Here is a 19,707-nt window from a genome sequence, read left to right as displayed (position 1 = left end):
AGGGAAGCCACCAGCAAAATAAAACATAATTAGCACCTTTTTTTCTTCTGTCTTCTTACCCTTGTCACTACCATGTCTCATTTCACTGAATGATGTGGGGTCCTGCAAGCAGCACCTTCCCCTGCCCAGCCTGAGCTCCGTGGGACATGCTGGGTGCTGAATGAAGCAGGTGCTTTGTGGGAAAAATGCGCATCTAATAATTGCTGTGAAAAACTGTGTTGCAGTGCACAGACACAAAGGGATGAAAGGAGGCTGCGTTAACATCCTGACATTTCCTCATTTCTCACTTCTTGTCTCAGGCATCCCTAACATCCTTTTATGGCTGCTTTTGCAGACAAAGAAAAGGAAATGGGATTTCCAAAACACCCTGAGATAGTGCTGGTGGTGAGGGGCTCCAGCCAGTGCCCTACAGCACGGCCAGGGCCAAGTCCCTGCACAGGAGCTGCTGGCTGAGGTGGGGAGGAGAGGAGGATTAGAGCTTCTTGCTACCATCTCACCAAAGCCAAAACTCAAAGATATCACCACGGAGAGCACCTGAGACCCTGCCCCACTGCCCGTGCCCACTCCCCCTTCTGCACAGTGCTGCTCTGCAGTGCCAGTACCACCCAGCGGGGAGAGGACAAAGGGGAAGAGGTTCTGCACTGCCCCCTGAGCAAAGCACCCTGTCCTCCTCTGAAGCTCTCTGCAATACCAGCCTGCCTGTGCTAGAAATTTCAAGTTGTTCTGAAGGCTTCAAGTTAACAAGATTCGGAAACCAGGTCAGAGGAAGAAGCTCAATTAGTTTGCTGAACCGTGGGGACCAGCTCACATCATGTCTGCTTTATCGACTCCTCGAACGGACGTTATTGATACAATACACGTGAGCCTGGGGTCTTGTGCTCATCCCTCGAGCAGGAGACACCTGGACAGTCCTCAGGCACAGGGAAACTTCACAAAGGGCCCAATATCAGCGCTGTGGGACAGCCCAAGGTATCCCACTGTGTTGTATCATAAAATCATCATTGAATTATAGAATGGCCTGGGTTGAAGCAACATTAAAGATCATGTCGTTCCAACCCTCCTGCCACACACAGGGACATCTTCTACTAGATCGGGTTGTGCCAAGCCCCATCCAGCCTGGCCTTGAACCCTTCCAGGGATGGGGCAGCCACACCTTCTCTGGGCAACCTGTTTCAGTGTCTCAGCACTCTCACAGGGCAGAATTCCTTCCCAACATCTGAGCTAAAACTACTCTCTCTCAGTTTGAAGCTCTTCTCCCTTGTCCTGTCACTACATGCTCCACCCTTCTTGTATCAGCAGCTCTGTTCCCACCAGCCCTGCAGGAACCTCCAGGCTCCCACCTCCACTGCCAGTCCTGCTCTTCCCAGCCACCTGACACCTCTGGGGAGGGGACAGTCAAAGGGGACAGGCAGCACGGCTTGCAGAGAGCTGCATTGCTGGTAGCACAGGCATAGCTCACGCGACCTGCTACCTGTCTTGTCACGTCACCGCGAACATCTGCTACTGCAACTAAAACAGCAAGAGAAAGCAAAAGGCCCTCTCTGAGCAGCATTCCAGCCTCAGGAGCAGGAGAGATGCAGCACCTGTCATGCTGCATGAAAAACCTCTTTCATTAGTGGCAAGGCTGTAGCTCACATCTTGGAATCGCAGCACGGCTTCTCAGGGGCTCCACAGGCAGTCGGGCACAGCCCCATCTCCATGGGCGCCTGGGGAGCAGCCTGGGTATGGCTTGTATTGATAGAGAGCATCTCACCAACAAAACAAGGAGCTGAGGGCTTTGAAGCTCTTCCAGGAATCCTGATGCCAGCAGAGAAGGCTGCTTGTTGATCTCAAGAGAAAAGCCTCATCTCCATCCTGCAGCCATACAGACACCCACAGCTCCCTCCCAGATCCTGACGTGGGACAGACACTCAGGCTCCCAGGAGAGCGGAGGGTGCCAGCCTGGACAGCTGCAGGAGAGAATATTGGCACTAGAGGAAATCCAATTTGCTTCAAAAATTGTATCCCTCCCCCTCAGCTCTGTCCTGGGGCAACATTTCTTGGATGCTCAGCCACTTGCAGGGGCAAGATGGAGACTGAACAGTGTGGGGCTGACAGCCAGTGTCACCCAGGGCTGGGTGGCAGCCCTGTAACAAGGAGGGACCAGCTAGGGGGCTCAAGAACTGCAGGCAGAGGCACAGGCAGAGCCACAGGGTGCACTGATAGCAGGGTAGTGAGTAGGCTACTTGGCAGGGCAGCAGGCAGGACTGAAAACAGGGCAACTGGAAGAGCAGGACAGAGCAGCAAGCAGGGCTGGACTGTGTGCAGGACAGTGCAGGGCAGGGCAGCAAGCAGGATTGCAGGCAGGGCAGAAGACAGCAAGGCGGCAGGCAGAGGGTGGAGAGCCGAGCAAGGCAGGACAGAGCAGGGCAGCAGACAGAACTGCAGGCAGGGCAGTGGGCAGGACTGCAGGCAGGGCAGAACAGGACAGAGCAGCGGGCAGTGCAGCAGGCAGGATTACAGGCAAGGCAGGGCAGGGCAGAGCAAGGCAGAACACGGCAGTGGGAAGGACTGCAGGCAGGACTGGGCAGGGCAAGGCAGGGCAGGGCAGGACAGGACAGCAGGCAGCGCAGGGCAGTGAGCAGGGCAGCCGGCAAGACCGCAGTCAGGACAGGCAGTGCCTGGCAGCGGGCAGGCGGTGCCGAGGCGGCGCGTCCTGCAATTGCTCCCCAGGTCCGTGTCCCTGCTCGGGTCCGGGTCCGGGTCCGTGTCCGAGCAGCCTCCGCCCGACCCTGCCCCGAGCCCCCCGCTCGGTCGCGCCCGCGGGCGGTGCCGCCGGGCCGGGCAGGGCGGGGCGGTGCTGGCGCTGCGCGGCCCCGCCGCGCTCACACCCGCTATAAGCGGAGCGGCCGCGACCGTGCTCCGCAGTGCATGGCTGAGACCTGCCCGGGCTTTGCGGCTCCGCCGGGACGCTCCGCCGGGCGCCTCCCGCCCCGCCGCCCGTAGCCGTGACCTTGCCATCCGGCAGCCCTGGGGACAGCCGCGCTGGATCGGGGAGCCGCCGTGGGATGTGTTAGCCGGCGGATCGCACGGAAATATTTCTCCTAGGAAGGAGAGAGGCAGCCTCCTGACGCGGTGCGGGGCCGCAAGAAAAGCGGATTTAAATAGCATCTTTGCCCCTTTGTTGGATGAGAAGGACAGGAAAGGAACGGCAGGATGAGCACTAGCAGTGAGTACGGCTTCCTCTTGCCCTCGCTGTGGGAATGGGGCTGATACGGCACCGATCTGGCTGGGAGGAATTGGAAAGAAAATGTCATAACAGCGTTGACAAGCCTAGTGGGATGGAATTTTGGTTTATTTTCCTGCCTGCGTTTTGCTTTCTGACAGGGACTGGCTTTGCTGGCCTGTTTTTCACGTGGGCTGAGCTGTGGTGCTTATCTCCACTGAGTACTTTTCTTGGCTTGTATTTGTGGGGTTTGGAGGGAGATCATCGACTAAAATGTCGATACGCAACATGGTGAGAGGAAGCCAGGAGTGCTCTGACAGGCAGCAGACTCACTTGCTGCTGCCACTGCCTGTGGATGAACGGACATGGGGGGAGAAGGGTAAGGAGGGACCCAGAAACCAGGGACCTGAGCAAAACAGAGGTGCAATACTGAAAAACACGAACCTTCTGCAGCTGGGTATGTGGGTGTTTCTATTGTGTGTGTGAGACAGGGACAGAGGCACTCATGCGCTATGTATGAATTTCTAAAGAAGCAGAGCTTGGAAATGTGCTGCATAAGATGAGAACTGGCACCTAGTGCTAGGCTGGTCACTTCTGGTTTCACGTCCTTGTTGCAAAGTCTGGAAAGATTGATCAGGTTTGATCAAGTCATGATCAATTTGTTTTTCCTCACTGATGCGGTGTGTGACAGCTGTACCCACCTCGCTGGCACAGCTTTGATCCCTGCCTTTAAAACCAGCGTACTCATAGGCAAAGCTATTGATGGCCACCTGAGGGGCTTCCTCCTGTCATAACTTGTGCAGGGAAGCCCCCCTGCCCCCTCCTGAGGGTCCTGGAGGTGTGTGAAGAGAGGAGCACTCCCTTAGGCAGAAAGCAGAGCAGCAACTTCTCTATTGCATTGACATGTTGAGGTTTCTCAATCCGAGGGCTTGGGGTGGTTCCCAAGCAAAACACCGTGAAAAATGCCTTGGCATGCTGCAAGGTAACAGAACAGGTGATTCCAGCTCCTGTTGGGCTGTGTCAGAGGCAAGAAAACTTTGCAGGTGCCCTCTGCATAAGCCACACCTGGGAGAGGAGCAAGTCCCCTTCCCAGGGGACCCGGGCTGACGCTGCCCAGGTAGGAAACAATAGGGACTGATTCTTTCTGAGCCTGCAGGATGCCTGATAACAAAGGGTCCTCCCTCTGCTTCTCTGGGTGATGAGTTCGGTCCGGTGCAGAAAGCTGTGGTGTTGGTGTGGGGTCAGTGGCCACCGTGGTCAGGTGGGACTGTTAAGCTTCCTCTAAGCCAATTTTGACAAATGCTTGTTGGTTCCTTTTGGGATTCCTTTCCAGCTCTTAATAGCTGGCTTAGCTGCTGATGGAGATAAGGGCTGTTTATGGCAGTGGTGTGTTATAACTATCTGATTGTGCTGCAAAACTCCTTCAGCTGGGTCCTCCCACACACAAAGCAAGATGCCAGGGAACTAAGTGCTGCCTGCCCGTTGCTCTGACATGACTCACGGGAAGAGGCCACTGGGCAGGCAGCGAGTGCAGAGCTGGGAGTCCCTTGGGAGCTGCTCCTCCTTCTGCTGTTGCCTTGCTCTGTGGGCACCTCACTCAGCCATGCCTCAGCTTCTGGATTTGCCAGCATTAGGCTGCTCCGATGGCTCTTGCTCAGCTCTTTGAATGGCTTTGCCTAAATATTGGCATTACCTCATTCTAAGCAGCCATGTCTTTTAATACAGGTTTGGCACCTCTGTGTCTTCTGATCTCTTACTCTGCTGTGGATTGATAACTTACGGATACTCCTCCTCCCTTTTGGTCCACACGAGGTAGAATGGGTGTGCAAACCCCTGCAAGGCAGTGGGCTCTGCCCTGTAAGGCTTCCAGACACTTTCCCAGTAGCCGAGGTACTCAAAGCAGGGCTTGCCATACCCAAATGCTGGCTTATCTCTGCTCTTAGCAATGGCAGTCTTCCTCCAGCTGGTTCTGTGAGCAAGGATGCGGGGCCACCTCTTCCATCAGCATGTTCTGTGATTGGTATGAACATTGCCAAAAGCTGTCTCTCCCCTCTTGCTGCTGCCTCACCCAGCGCTGTGCATTGCTTCTCAGACTGTATATGCATCTGCTCATGAGCCAAAAAAAAAAAGAAGTACAGGATCCTTGTGTCAGTGCCCTCTCTGCGATCTCTGTTCCGATCCACTGATGCTACCTGGCAGTCTGCGTGCCATGGCTTTTGTACCCCTTTGCTAGTGGTCAGTGGCTCAGGGGAGCTTGGTGTCACTTGCTGTCTGAGGCTTCCCAGCCCTCCCAGGCATGGCCAGCTCTGATGCTGTCTTTGAATTTTGTGTGTTTTTACTTCCCATCCCCTGTAGTGACTGAGGCCTCAGATGTGGTGTGATCCACCACTGGGCTCAGGGGCACTCCAGCCTTCCCAGTCTGGTGCATAGGACCCTGCCTATGCATATGGGAGGAGAGAGGGAGACGCTGGAAGAGAAGGAGGATGAATGATGAAGCCAGACTGTGCATGGAGTGATGATATACAGGTGTACCCGTGACAGCAGCATTAAAATTTTGGGGCTGGCAAATTGATGAGATGCTGCAGCTGAGGATAAAATGCCACCATCTGATCTGTGAATTCCCACCACTCCTTTCCATGTTGCTTGGTGCATTTTGATAACATTTCTCTCCTGTCTGAAGCCAATATGAGGCAGGAAACCTGTGTCTGTGAGCCATGGCTGACTTCAAGCCATGCTCTTGAGCAAAGCTGTCTGCAAAGCCTCCAGGAGCCCTGAATTGTACAGCTTGGCTGTACAGATGAACCTCTGGAGATGCTCCATGAACAGCATGTGAGAAAAATCTCTGATTTTAATTAATTTCCAGAAGATGGAATTAAATAAGCAAAGCAAAGATTTATTAACTGCATATGCAGGGGGCCTCAACCAGTAACAGGACCAGAGAGCACAGCCACGAGGGCATGGTGAGCTGCTTTTATAACTGCCTGATTCCTCCGCATTCCTCTCCCTCGGTAGCTCTGCCCTCTTCTTCCTTATTTGTTTTCTGTGCAGGTCATTGGTTGTTGCTCTCTTGATCCTCCAGATTCCCATTGGTCTCCTTAATATGAGTAATTTCTTGCTGCACAATTATTCCTGATTGGTTCTCTCTTTCCTCCTTACCAGTCCCTATTACTGACCTGACAGACCCTGATTGGTTCTGTCACCTCACAGCCTTTCCAACACACCTTTCCTTGTGACACCCCGCAGCTGAACCTCAAAATGGAACCCTAAAACCCCCTGCTTTCATAATCATTTCATCGAATAACCAAGCCTTAATTAACCTTAACAATTAACATTCTTAATTACCCTGCTTGTAACAAAATCCTCAGAACTATTTCCCACACAGCCCACAGGAGTCTTATCAGCCCTTGCTGAGGGGACAGAGGTTTGCTTTCCACCCAGGGCTGGAGAACCCATGTTGTTGTCTCTCCCACAGTGAAGGCAAAGCTATATAGGAATCTTGCTTTTAAGGTGAAGAGGAAAAAGCCCTTGATCTCAGCCATAAACTCATATGCTGAGGCTGCAGAGCAGATCAGATGGCCCTGAGGGTGCAAGGGTGTGCTGACTGCAAAGTGGCCTCTCTGCTGTCAGGGCTCCCCAGGTGTGCAATGAGCATTTGGAGGGCACAGTGTTGGTATGTACATTAGCTGTGCTATTGCTGCTTCTCGCTGTGGTTAGTAGTGCTACTTGGTTGCAAGTGGATTTATACCTTAGTAAACAGGCCTATGGATGGGGAGCTGCTTGGCATTTCCATTGAAGCTGGAGCTTGTAGTACAAATCCTTGCTCAAGAGAACATTGCTTAAAATTACCTGAAATCTTATGTGTCTGCATCCAGCATTTTCATTGGAATTTGTGCAGGAAGTTTATTGTAATCAGTGCTGTCTGTGCTCATTAAAAGGCAAAGGGTTGAAGCTGTCATTTCCCCAAGAATTTGACTCTCTGAAATGAGTGTGAATAATTCCTTCTGCTGTTTTGGAGGGAGCCATCAGTTTTTGATGCTGCAGGTCCATGAAGTGGCTACTGTCTGTGAGTAGAAGTCACTCTAGTGGGACCCATGGGATTTGCTCTTCTCTTTTGCTTCAGCTCTGCTGGGGTGGGAGAGGGGCTGCTGAAAGTCTTGGCACTGGCCTTGCCAGGAGCAAGGTGCCCCTTGTCTTTGTTCAGACTAGCATGGCCCAGAAATCATCACAGCTCCTGGAGAGGTGAAACCGTGGAGAGGTCCACGGTCAAACCAGGTTTGACATGATCTAGATCAGTGTGGCAGTGAGTGATTGGGACTGGCTCAAAAACTAGGGATCTTCCAGACTGCTTTTTGTGTCTGATATGTACCCTTGGAAAGGAAGGACAGAATCTGTCCCCATGGCAAACTAATTCAAACTGGGGTGAGACAGTACTGTTTATCCCCCATCCTTTTTCCTCTGAGCAGCTGACAGCCTGTCAGAGCATGGACAGCTCTTGCAGGGGATTTGTTATGCCAAGTGGAAAGTTTCCCCAGAACATCCCAATCCCTGACACTTCTCAAATTCCTGCCCTACTCTCAGAAAGCCAGGGAAAGAGACATGAGGAAAGGCTGGACAACTTAGCATTTGGGCAGGAGGGCTTCATGACAGATACTGATGAATGCAGCATGTTTGCCTGATTATTTTTGTCATTCCCAAATCATGCTGCTCCCTGTTACATTGTGATCCACTAAGCATATTTACAAGTTAATCTCTAGGCACATGTGGTTACAGGGTGTTTACCAGTATTAAGTCCCTGTGTAATTAAAGAGAAATCACATGGTGCTACACATCTCTGGGAGCTCCAGCTCTGTTGGGCAGGCGAGTGATTCACCAGGTCTCCCCACCCTGTGGGACAGGACATACTGAGGAGGGCATGCAGTTCTTTTCCATGCGCTCAGAAGTGCAGTGAATCCAGAGGGATCAGCCTGTTGGTGTGATGAGCAGAGTGTTTTGCAGAATTTGGGCACAGAGGGGATCTCCCAGACTCTCTGCCCACATTTTGGTCCTCCCAATACCCAAGCCTGACTCTGCTGCCACAGCCAGCCAGATAGAAAATGTCCCCTCTGTTCTCTTAGGCAGCCTAGCAAAGGGACAGTCATGCATTCCATTTGCTTTGATGCCAGAAAATTCAGATCCCAGGCAGCATCTCTCTGTCCTCAGGCTGGTGGATGGACTTTATCTTCCCAAGCTTTGTTCAGGTTCTCCTGCAAGCCCTCTTTCTTGGCAGCTTGCCCTTTGAAGGGCAGAAGCCATGGAAAGTGGCCCTGCGGGCCAGTAGAGTGCATGCTGTAAGGCCAATTGAAGCAATTGAATTATTTCAAAGGCTTGCTGGGCTCTTATGAAATAAATAGCACATTTTCTAGTGATAAGGTGATGATTGGTTTAGCCAGATAATGGTATTTGTGATGCCAGCAGGCTGGACTAATGACAGGCTGTCCTGGTATCAGCAAAGAGTCTGTGTGGTGCTGCCTTTGCTCTCTGCAAAGCTGGGATGGAGGGAAGGCAAACCTACCAAGTTTCTCCCAGATCCTGCAGTCCTGTCATGATGGTGCTGTACTGAAGTGGTTGGAATGTTTAATTAGACATTTTTAGTCTAAATACACCAGTGCCTCAGTTGTGAGCACTGCAGGACATCCAGAAAGTATCCTGGGAATAAACTGCTGATGGCAGCAACGTGGGTGGAGAGTGATGGGTGAAGGAGAACTTTGAAGGATAAAAGGGAATAAGGAGTGACCGCAGTGGGTATAGGAAAGGCAGAGCCCAGGTCTGGGTGCCTCATGCTCAGGGAGTTTGGTTGTGAGCAGCTCAGGGCAAGGCTTGCAGGGTGACTGGCAGCCTGCAGCAGGGAGGGTGATTCTTGCTTGGAGGACAGGCTGTTCCAAGTCCTTCTGTGCCCAGCCCAGCTCCTCTGCCTCTGTAGTCTGTGGGCTCAGCACATCAGTGGGGAGTGGAAGAACTGGAGTGCACTGCTGCACAGCCCCAGTGGACATGCCTTACTTTCTAGGAAAGGGCTGTCTCGAAGCTTAACAGGACCAAACTGATCTATCACAGCAGCAAACTCGGATGCACAGTTCCCATTTATTTGGTGGTGGCTCAGGTATTTAATGGGCCACAGTTTCTATGTGCATTTTTCAGTTCAGGTATAGTTTTCTGAATGCGTTATCAGTATCAGCCATAAGCCCTGCCCTGGGAATTGATGTGCTTTCTCCTTTGCCTGAGGCAGAGAGCAGAAAGAAAAAGGAGCTGGTTCTCTGATTTCCTTACACAGCCTATCTGACCTTCCTTTCTTCTTACCCTTGCTGCCCTGGCAAGGTCTCTGAGCCCCAGGCATCATTTGTTTTTCTGCTCATGGATGTTTTACTCCAATTCCATTTTGAATCATCATCTTTCTGAGACTTGAACAACTGGGAAAGTCCCTGGAAGAATATTTCTCTTAGGAGCGGGACAGTGTAAGAGCAGAGCAGGTGCTTGAGGCTTTGACAGTATCCTGTTGACTTCTGTTCTTTCTTGGTAACAAGTGGTACATCTTGGAGAGCATTACACTGCTCTGGGGCAAGAAAGGCTTTGCTGGTGCAAAAGGAGCCCTTCCTCAGCCCAGCTTGAGTCCACTGCAATCAGAATTTAAGTTTCAAGGTTTGACCTGTTCTCACAGCAGTGAGTTACGTGACTGTTTCTCAGATATACATGGCCAAGCTGCAGAGATCAAACAAGCATAATGTAGACCAGAACTCAGTGTGAGCTCCCAAAGTCCACGTGCTGGGCCCTGTGGTACAGCCCCCCTCAGAAACACGTTTGTAGCATCTTGCTTGTGAAGGCATGTTGCAAGGCCCTGCTTGTCCTTCCCAGCATTCCAGTTGTACTACCAACCCTGGAGATCATAAATCACAGAATTGTTTGGGTTGGAAGCAACCTTAAAAAGATCATCTTGTTCCAAGCCCCAGCCATGAGCAGGGATGCCTTCCACTAGACCAGGTTGCTCCAAGCCCCATCCAACCTGGCACTGAACAATTCCAGGGATAGAGCAGCCACAGCTTCTCTGGGCAACCTGTGCCTCTGCACTCTCACAGGGAAGAATGTCTTCCTAATATCTAATCTAAACCTACTCTCTCTGTTTGGAACCATCCCTCTTGTCCTGTCACTACCTGCTCTTGTAAATCACCTCTCTCCAAGACCTTGCTGCTTCTTTCCTGACATCCACCACCTGTAGCCCTGGGGACCATGTTGTACAGAGGTGTCCCAGGGAGCTCTGCCCAGCCCAGCTGCACTTGCTGGTGAAAGGGAGCTATTTTTAAAGTCACTGGGGAACTGGGTGGGTCATTCTCCGGCTCAGCAGCACTTGCTGGGACATGCTGGGTGCTGTGTTGGGGATCTCCCAGTCAGAGCTGCTCCCCAGCCTGGATTCTCAGTGGAGACAGAGAGGGTCTCAGCAGGGTGGATGGCCCAAGGTGACTGTACTTCACCCTCTGGCCAAGGACCTTTCCCTGCTAAAAGCTTTAGAAAATGAGAAGGGAAGGAATCTCCATGTGAAACCTGTTTCTGTTGTGCTTTGGGAGCTGCAGCCCATCCATGCCCCAGAGCAGAGTAGCTGCCTCCCACCAGCAACCCCTCTCTGAAAAGGAAGGGACTTCTTTGCCTTGGCCAAGAGGTGCTGGATCAGGGCTTGTCAGCTGCTAGTGCCCTGCCTGTCTCTTGCTGCACTGGATCAGTGAGGGCTCTTCCTGGTAAAATAACCTCTGGCTGCAATGGCCAAAGTGGTGCTTAGCTGGGGTGGTGAGTGGCTTTCTCAGCAGGCTGGTGTGCCTGCAAGGTCTGCACCAGCCAGCATGCCCATGTGTGACTATAGGAGCAAACAGGTCTCTGGGCTCCCAGAAGGACCTGCCCCAAGTCCCTGTGGTCCAGAGATCAGTGGTCAGTTGCTGAGTGCAGTCAAGGCATGGGAAGGTTCTTCTTAAAGCCAAAGTCACAGAAATGGAGACTGGAGCAGACAGAGGTCCCAGAGCCCCTCAAGAGGTGGTGCAGACCCCACTAGCTCTGAGCATGCAACCTAAATGCAGCCCATGGGGGCAGGAACATGTGCAGGGCAATGGGACGTAGGTCTGGGCTATACAGCTCGGCACTGGCTTCTCCTGCCTCCTCAGCAGACAGCTCTGCTCCGGATTTTCTCTCTCTGCTCGTATCACAGCAGCTCTCGAGTGTGATAGAGTACAGGCTTCCCTGGCGCTCGTCTGCACTCGGATCACGGCTCAGCTCTGGTCCCTGCAGACTCTCCTTCCCTGTGCTGTGGCCCAGAGTGTCCCTCCCCATCTCCTGCCTCCCCCCTCTGCCTTGGCGCCTTTTACATCAGCTCCTGCTCCTCAGAGGATGAAGAAGGTGGAGCAAGGTAAGATGAGCTCCTTCTTACCTCCTGTGTGCTATAAATAGCCACATCACCCAAGCATCCTCTGAGATGGACGTGATCAAGTTTGGGTCCCTGGGGACCCGGTGCCTCTGTCTCAGGCACACCCAGCCCGTGGTGAGAAGTGTTCCCGTGGGTCCCGCCGGTGACACCGAGCGTGTCATCGCATTAGCGCACAGCAAGACACCTCTCAGGTTATGTACAGCCTAATCCCAGCTGGCAGCCACCGAGGCTGTGCCCTGCAGCTGGGTCAGTGTCCCCACACCTCCTGGCAGTGGCAGTGTGACAGCTTGCACCGGGGAGCCTTCCTTCCCCCTGCAGCAGAGCCCTGCTTTTGTCTTTTCCCAAGCTGTGCTGTGGTGCAGGCAGTGTGGATGAGGCAGTGTCACAGGGGTTGTCTTTGGTATATGTGTGTCAGGTTTCTGGCCAGACTTCTAGGACAGAAAGGGAAGGCAGCTATTCTTTGGGGAACAACCATATCCAAGAGATAAAAAAGGGGTTTGTGGTGTTGGTGTGGTTCCTGTATGGATCAGGACAACCTTGGTCCTCCCTGTGTGCCCAGACTTTTCTCAGACACTCAGTTCTTGGGGTAGGCTTGCCTTTGGAGGCAGTTTTGATGATGTTTCTCGCCTCTTGACCATGAACCAAACAAGCAGTATAGCAGCCTCCAGGTGTGTGGGCATACAGGGAAACCCACAGCCAGGAGACCCTCCTTCATCTGGTAGGAGATGCTGAGGCATGAAACTGGATGATCCCTAGCTTGGAGCCTTTTATCAGTGACCAAAACCATCCCTTCATACACCCAGTTGCTACTTGAGAGGACTTGCATTATTGCCCCACCATCTGGTCCAGCTGCCCCCTTGGGAATGGACTGAGCTGGACCTGATCCTTTCCCTCTGGTACAGGAGGTGCCTGGCAGAGCTGCTCTGGGTGAGCTGGCTAGGGAGAGCTGAGGAACTAAGTGGGGATATTTTAATTTCCCCTGCTTTTGAAAAAAGAAAAGTCACTGCCTGCATGGTGAGTTATGTGGTGATGGCTCCTTGTGATGGGCTACATATAAAATCCCTTTCATCCCTGAGGATGCTACTCGTTGAAAGCTTTTATGGCATCTTAAAAATAGCCACAGAGGGGGAGAGAATGAGAAGATGGATAGGTAGGTGGATCCCTAATAAGGAGAGAAGAGGAAGCAGCTAGAGAGGGAATGGAAAGACTTTAGTGAACGGCATGTGAGTGATTACTGAGGGAGGGGATGGTGTGGTCATACCAAGTCGCTGAGCTGCTGCATGCCCAGTGGGAGCAGGAAACCCTATAAAAAGCCTGGCTGTGAGATATGTTCCTTGCACGTGCTGGGGAGAGGGATGGGGTGAGCATGAGCATGGGCTGTCTCTCCTGCAGGCACTCACTACATTCTACAAGTAGCTGTTAAAAATAATCTGTGATTCTTGAATGGCTGGCCAGGGCTGGCTGCAGCTGCTGCTCCTGCACGATTCCCCAAACAGCTCCAGGCTCATCTGTACTCCTTTCCTGCCCCGAGGCTTAGGCTGAGCGCTTTGCCTCGGAGTTGATGGATGAGGTCGGTCCTGGCCCTGGATTTCCCTGCAGTGACCTTTCCCACCTGGGCTGTGCTCCAGGAAAGATGCTGAGAGCTGCCTCTCTGCTCCGTCTCCTGGCTTTCTGCTGCCTGACAGCTTGTGGGGCCTGGAGGTGAGATCTGGTGGTGATGGGGGGACTGGGGCTCAGTGAGGGAGCAGCAGTCCCTGACTGCTGGCAGGAGTCCCCTGGAGTGGGACAGCCCAGCTCTGCTGTGTGTCACTGCCAGCACAGCATCTCCCTGGTCCAGGAAAGCGGCTCCAGGCCCTTTGCTGTGCTTGTGGCAGCTCCCCCCATCACTCAGGGAAGATTACACAGAGTGTCTCCAAGAAATGCTAATTGCTTTGGCTTGCGCTTGGTACGGCAGAGCCACTGGGCACTCACAGCTCTTAGTCAGCTTACAGATCTGCCAGATCCTTCCTCCTCTTCTCCTGGAGAGAGTGTGGAGGTCTGCGGTGGCTGTTGCTGATCCCCCAATCCCTGGGCCCCTTCTTGTCTACCCAGACTTGGGTCCCAATATCCAGTGGCACAAGTCACTGTGAATTCTCTTCAGGATGTTGCAGCCTCGGGATGAAAGACCCCAAGCTCAGCCCCTGGCAGGTACAGCGTGGAGTCAATGCACGCCTTGTGCTTCAGGAAGGGTGTCTGGATGGATGACAAGACTTTCCTATCCTGGAGGATAAGGATGGAGCTTGTGCTGTGTCAGGAGCCATCAGCACTGCTCTGTCTGTCCTTCTGGACCCCTGGGGTGCTGATGCCCACCAATCAGTGCTCTGTCACTGGCAGTAAAAGCCCTGTGCAAGTGGGCTTGTTGGTGCAGGCTCCTGGGAAACATTCCTTGGCTTTGCCACTGCTTGAACTGCAGGGAGAAATGCTGCTAACAAGACTCCTCTGTCAGACTCGCCAGCCTCTCATATTCAGCCCGTCTCCCTCTTGCTTTCTTGTCTTTTTTATTTTTTCCCCCTCCTCATCAGCTAGGCAAGAACTCAGGGAAGCAGAGATTGGGATGGGTTGGCTCTGCCTGGCTCAGATCTGGGGAATAGTGAAGCTGGAGAGCATGTGCTGCCTAGTCCTTGCATAGGCAAAGGGTTGATCAGCACACTCATCTGTGTCCTCAGCTCGCTGTATTTCTCGAGCCCACAGCGTTTTTGACACTGTACCATGGGAGCTGAAGTCCAAGGCCAGCCACCTCTGTAGGTCCTGAGGTCTCTATCTACCTTCTTGGCCAAGCCCTGGGGCAGCCTCCTCCCTGGGAAGGGTGAAAAAGTGTCTCTTGTCCTGGTTGACTTCTGTGGACTCTGAGGAACTTCTCACCTGGTCTGAGATAACTTCTGGAGGAGCAGTGGATGGTTCTGAACCAACAGCACTGTCCTTACTGGCAAGTGCCACTCGCCACCATAAGTGCTGTGTCCAGCCCTGGAGTCCCCAGCACAGGAAGGACATGAACCTGTTGGAGTGAGTCTGGAGGAGGCCACCAAGACAGTGAGAGGGATGAAGCAAGTCTGCTGTGAGGAAGGGGAGAGTGACTTGAGGTTATCCAACCTGGAAAGAGAAGCTTTGGGGTAACCTAATTGTGGCCTTCCAGTAGCTGAAGAACTCTACAGGAAAAATGGAAAGACTATTTACGAGGGCCTGGAGTGACAAGACAAGGGGGAATGGCTTCAGAGTGACAGAGAGTAGGTTTAGATTGGATATTGGGAAGAAATTCTTCCCTGTGAGGGTGGTGAGGCTTTGGCACAGGTTGCCCAGAGGAGCTGTGGCTGCTCAATCCCTGGAAGTGTTCAAGACCAGGTTGGACAGGGCTTGGAGCAACCTGGTCTAGTGGAAGGTGTCCCTTCCCATGGGAGGGGGTTGGAATGAGGTGATCCTTAAAGTCTCTTCCAACCCAAACTATTCTGATTCTACCCCTGGTCCCTGCTCCCACCTTGCCTGTCCCTTACTGGGCTTTTCTGGGTGTCCTGAAAGTGTCCAAAGCAAGGGGACTGGTCAGGACAGGACACCTGCAGCAGCCCTAGCCCTCGCTGCCCGCTTGGTTGGTCAGGTGGCATAAAGGGTTCAGTTTGGGAAATAATTCTGTTCCTGGCAGGCAGATTTTGGCTCATTTAACCAAAAGCGTGCATAATAAAGCATGTGTTCATTTTCCCCTGTTGAAAGAGGACTTGTTCCCTGGAAAGTGCCAGCTCTGCTGGGCCCATTGATTGCCTGTTAATTGTCACTAATGAGGAGCTGGGAGAAGTGGCTTCCAGAGGCTGTTGGGGACAGACCATCGCTTTAGCTTGGGAGGGACATCTCATCAGGGAACAGAGCTGTGACCTTGGCGTGGGTGAGTTGAGCTGCATGAATGGGTTTGTTAATGAAGAGTGCTCCAATTCCTGTGCCTACAGCACGGGAGGACAAGACTCTGGAGCAAAGAGCGTGGAGGGTTAAGAGGATCTTTGGTGCTTACTGTACACAGATGGATTTATTTATGCATGTGGGGCGTGGAGGTGGGATGGGGAGTGCTAAACTCATCCTGTCCAGAAGGGGAATGTTAAATCCCTGGTCCATGTCAGGGGCAAAGGGCTGCTGGGCAGCAGGACCCGATGCCAGAACTTGGCCACTTGCTTCCAGAGTGATGGCTGAAGGCTGGTTTTCCCCTGGCCCCAATGAAAGGCACCAAAGGCTTTCAGCAGGAGACAACCGTGTCTGCCTGCCTGACGCTCCGTGCGCTGGCAGCCCCCCCTCCTTTAGAAGTCAGGTTTCTGGGCATAGGAAGGAGCCAAGGAGAGCACGAGTGTGGGAAGAAGGAGGGGAGAGGATTACGTGTGCTAAACCCCTTGTATGTTCATGGGAGTTAATTGTTCTAGGTGTGCCTTGTCCTGCCATGCCCCACACTCCCCGTTCCCAGCCTGGTTTGTCCTTACCCAGCACTACACCCTGTTTGGCACCTCTTGGCCCTTTTGCTGGTCAGCCCCATGCCCGACCAGCTGAGGCTCAGGATGTGGCTGGGAGGGATGTTAAGCCCACTTACGAGTGTCACACTGGTGCAGAGGTGTGCTTTTACTTGTGGAGACATCCCCATGGCACAGTGGGAGTGGGGCCTCCTCTCCCACAGCAGCGGCTTTCTGGGTGCCCATCACGTGCTCCAGCAGCTCCTGTGGCATCTGTGCCAGTCACTTCAGTGGTTCATCTTCTCTTTGCTAAAATGGCTGAGCTGGTTTACCTGACCCCTGACAGTTTTCTCAGTTTTTCTCCTGTTCCTGCCAGGTTTCCATATACAGCAAACCATGCTAACCACTTCCTGCTCTGTGGATACCTGCTCCTGTCCCAGTCACTGGTGGGCTGAGGCACCATCCCAGCACTTGCTCTCTGCTTGCAATAGGCTGTCTGTGTTTACCATTCAGGGCGGCTCTGCAGAGGGGGACCTTCCCTCTGGGATTTGTTATTTCATTAGAATAAACAGCCAAGTGGGATGTTATTTTCCATTCCAGCTGAGAGAGTTGTATTTGCTGCTTTTTGACCCAAACCCTGATGTCTGTTTTTAATTCTCTGCCTTTGAAGTGGGGCAGAGAAACAAGAGGAGAGCATGTGGTTGCAGCTCGTGTTTCTGCAGCACAAGTTCTTATGTCAATGTATTTGTGGTTGCACCCCTACTCTGACCTTGGATTCAGGTGAGTCCCAAGCCATGCAATGAAGTGTCCTATACTTTGTCCTGTGGTCCCTCCAGGCTGCTTTCACAACCAGCCATGGAGATTGCCCACTGTTATGGGTTTGGGACTGGCTATTAGTGTGAAGGGCCTTGGTATTTTGACCCCTAAAATGCTTTCTTGGGGGCTCAGGAGATGCAGGCAGCTCTTTTCCACTTGGGAGGTAGCAGGACAAAGAGCTGGCACAAGATGGGCTGAGAAAAGTGCCTGGACCTCAAAACTGGGGTGAAGTGGGAGAGCCCAGAACTAGCATGATGTGTGTGATATGCTATGACCCAAAAGCTGAGCCAATCCATCTGTGCTGATGGAAGAAGGAAGGTGCTGAATAACCTGGCTCAGGCATCCATCCCTCCATCACCCTGATGGTTTCCTCAGTTTGAGGTTTGAGGGCTGTGGCTCCTTGCAGCCTCCTGGGTCTCTAACAGGTGCCACCTTTTGCACTGCAGTGGGACATCCACAGCACAGCTGTGGGCTGCCAGCTTGGGAAGTGGCAGGGGTGCATGCCATATGCTGGAGCAATCCTTTGCTGGGACAGTGGGGCCAACAGAAAATATCTCAGTGGTGCATTCCGTGCATACCCTGGGTGACTTTGCTGAAGGTCATCCCAAGGTAAGCAGCCTAAAGGCAGCTCTCCATCTTCCATGACATTTGTCTTCCCTCTCCATCACTCCCTCCTTTCCCAGCCTTTGCTCCATGAGTTTAGACTGTTTGCTTCTCCTTTCCCCCCCGCCCCTGGCCCTTCACCCCACATTCCTTTTCTCTTTCCTTTCTCTGTTTCTCTCCTGTCAGCTTTGTTCACCTGGCTGTGTACTGTGGTTGCCATGGTGACTGCCAGTGCATCTCTGCATCCCACAGTAGTGGTCTTGTGCTTGCCCTGGCCATAGGGAGTGGCAAGACACCTTCCTGGGTTGGAGGTCCATGAGGACATCCCTGTGACATGTCCTGATGGAGAGGAGAGGATAGGACATAGAGTGGCCCTCACCAGCTCAGGATGGGGCTGTGCAGCACCTTGTGCAAGGGGTTAGGGGAGGAACTGGCAGGACTGGCTCCATGTCACAGCTTTATTAAAGCCTCTTTCTGCCACAAATGTTTCAATAAAATGTTTGATAAATATTTTTTAATGAACGAACACTACTTGAGGCAAGTGGGGAAGTTGCTGCAACACAAAGTCCCTTTGGGTTGAACAGAGCACCACCACCTCCCAGCAGTGAGAAGTATAAAACTATAGAAATGATAGAATCACAGAACAGCTTGGTTTGGAGGGACCTTAAACCTCATTTCATTCCAATTCCAATCCCCTGCCATGGACACGGACATCTTCCACTAGACCAAGTTGCTCCAAGCCCCATCCAACCTGGTCTTGAACACTTCCAGGGATGGGGCAGCCACAACTCCTCTGGGCAATCTGTACCAGGGCCTCACCACCCTCATAGGGAAGAATTTCTTCCCAATATCCAATCTAAACCTACTCTCTGTCAGTTTGAAACCCTAACCCTTGTCCTGTCACTACATGCTCTTGTAAATAGTCTCTCTCCAGATACAAATACAGAGGTGTATTTTGTTTCATGATATGTATATGTTTCTTCTTGGGATCAAGCTTTCTTTTCTATCCTAGGAGGCTCTCCCTCATCTCTCCTGAGAGCATCACCTGTCACCCTGCAAGTGACTGTGGTGACTTGGCCAGGCTAAGGCCCCTGGGATCAAAACTTCCCTTTTCCTCTCGGCAAAGTCTGGATCCTAGATCTTGTATTTTCCCATGACATGTAGAAGACTAAGGCTGTATCCCCTGCCCATGGTCTGGTGTGGGAAGACATCAGTGGAGCTGTGGTTTGGAGGCAGGGTGCAGCTTGTGGCATCCTGGTGCCAGTTTGCAGATGACATTGTATCTTTTCAGTATTTATCAGAATTTCTGGGTCCCTTTCATGAGATAATTAGGATGACTTGTTATTAGCTGATTACTGGGGAAACATACATTTACTGAGGATTTATTCTGGAAGCAACATTAATCTCCTGTATAGCTGCTAAACTCCCATAAATAATCTGATTTTGATAATCAATTGGTATTGCAACCCCCCCTATAAATCTCAATTAAATGCACATTTAATTCACATAAAGTTGCCAAATTTGCTTGTTCATTTCTGTCCTGCTGTTTGCCTCAGGCAGATGTCTGTGTATGTGCAAGCTCAAGTCTGTTTATCAGACAGCCTTGAAACCAGAACATGGTTTGCCAAGGCTGAGTGAGCAGTTACAGGAACAGCAGCGTTCCTCTCCTGTGGTCCCACATGAACAACCCAGCACATCCTGGCTTCCTGCTACCAGTGCTCCTCAGAAGCAAGTGCTTCAGAAACACTGCTGTGCCTTGCCATTGCCAACCCTTGTCTTTGTGCTAAGGGTGGCAGTGAGGGCAGCAGGAGCAACTGCAGGACACTGTGCCTCTGGAGCATCCTGGGCTTGCCCAAGGCACAGGGCTGTGGGTACACAGGGAGGAGAGAAGCAGTTGCCCAAACCCATGTGGGGGCTTTCAACAGCACTAGCCTGGGATGGAAACTGAGGTTATGTAGAGCTTGGTTGAGTCCTGACCACCCCTGGGCCAGCTGCAGTGACTTTCCAAGCCTTAATGCTGGTGGATGGATTAGAGGAAGTTTGAGACATGATGCAGGGAGAAGGTGGCTGGCCCTGGACCTGCAGGACATGGTGCTACCAGCTTCCCTCAGAGTGGGAGGGAGATTCCAGGCATCACCTGGGCTCTCTTAGTTGTTGAGGCCACACTGGTTTATTTTATCTTTTTATTT

General features: G+C 52.3%; 1 protein-coding gene across 3 annotated transcripts in view; it reads left to right on the top strand.

Moving 5' to 3' along the window:
* The first annotated feature begins 2,800 nt into the window (after window positions 1-2,800).
* Window positions 2,801-19,707, top strand: part of ABLIM3 (actin binding LIM protein family member 3) — a 55,605-nt gene continuing 38,698 nt past the window's right edge. For all 3 annotated transcript variants that reach the window (XM_071570069.1, XM_071570068.1, XM_071570067.1), the window contains exon 1: window positions 2,801-3,208. In XM_071570069.1, coding sequence (XP_071426170.1) covers window positions 3,196-3,208 — 13 coding nt within the window. In that variant the 5' untranslated portion in view covers window positions 2,801-3,195. The remainder of the gene's footprint in view (window positions 3,209-19,707) is intronic.

This window comes from Pithys albifrons, chromosome 15, assembly GCF_047495875.1.
Source record: "Pithys albifrons albifrons isolate INPA30051 chromosome 15, PitAlb_v1, whole genome shotgun sequence".
Lineage (NCBI taxonomy): Eukaryota > Metazoa > Chordata > Aves > Passeriformes > Thamnophilidae > Pithys > Pithys albifrons.
The sequence above is the reverse complement of the archived record's forward strand: the minus strand, read 5'-3'. Positions and strand labels throughout refer to the sequence as shown.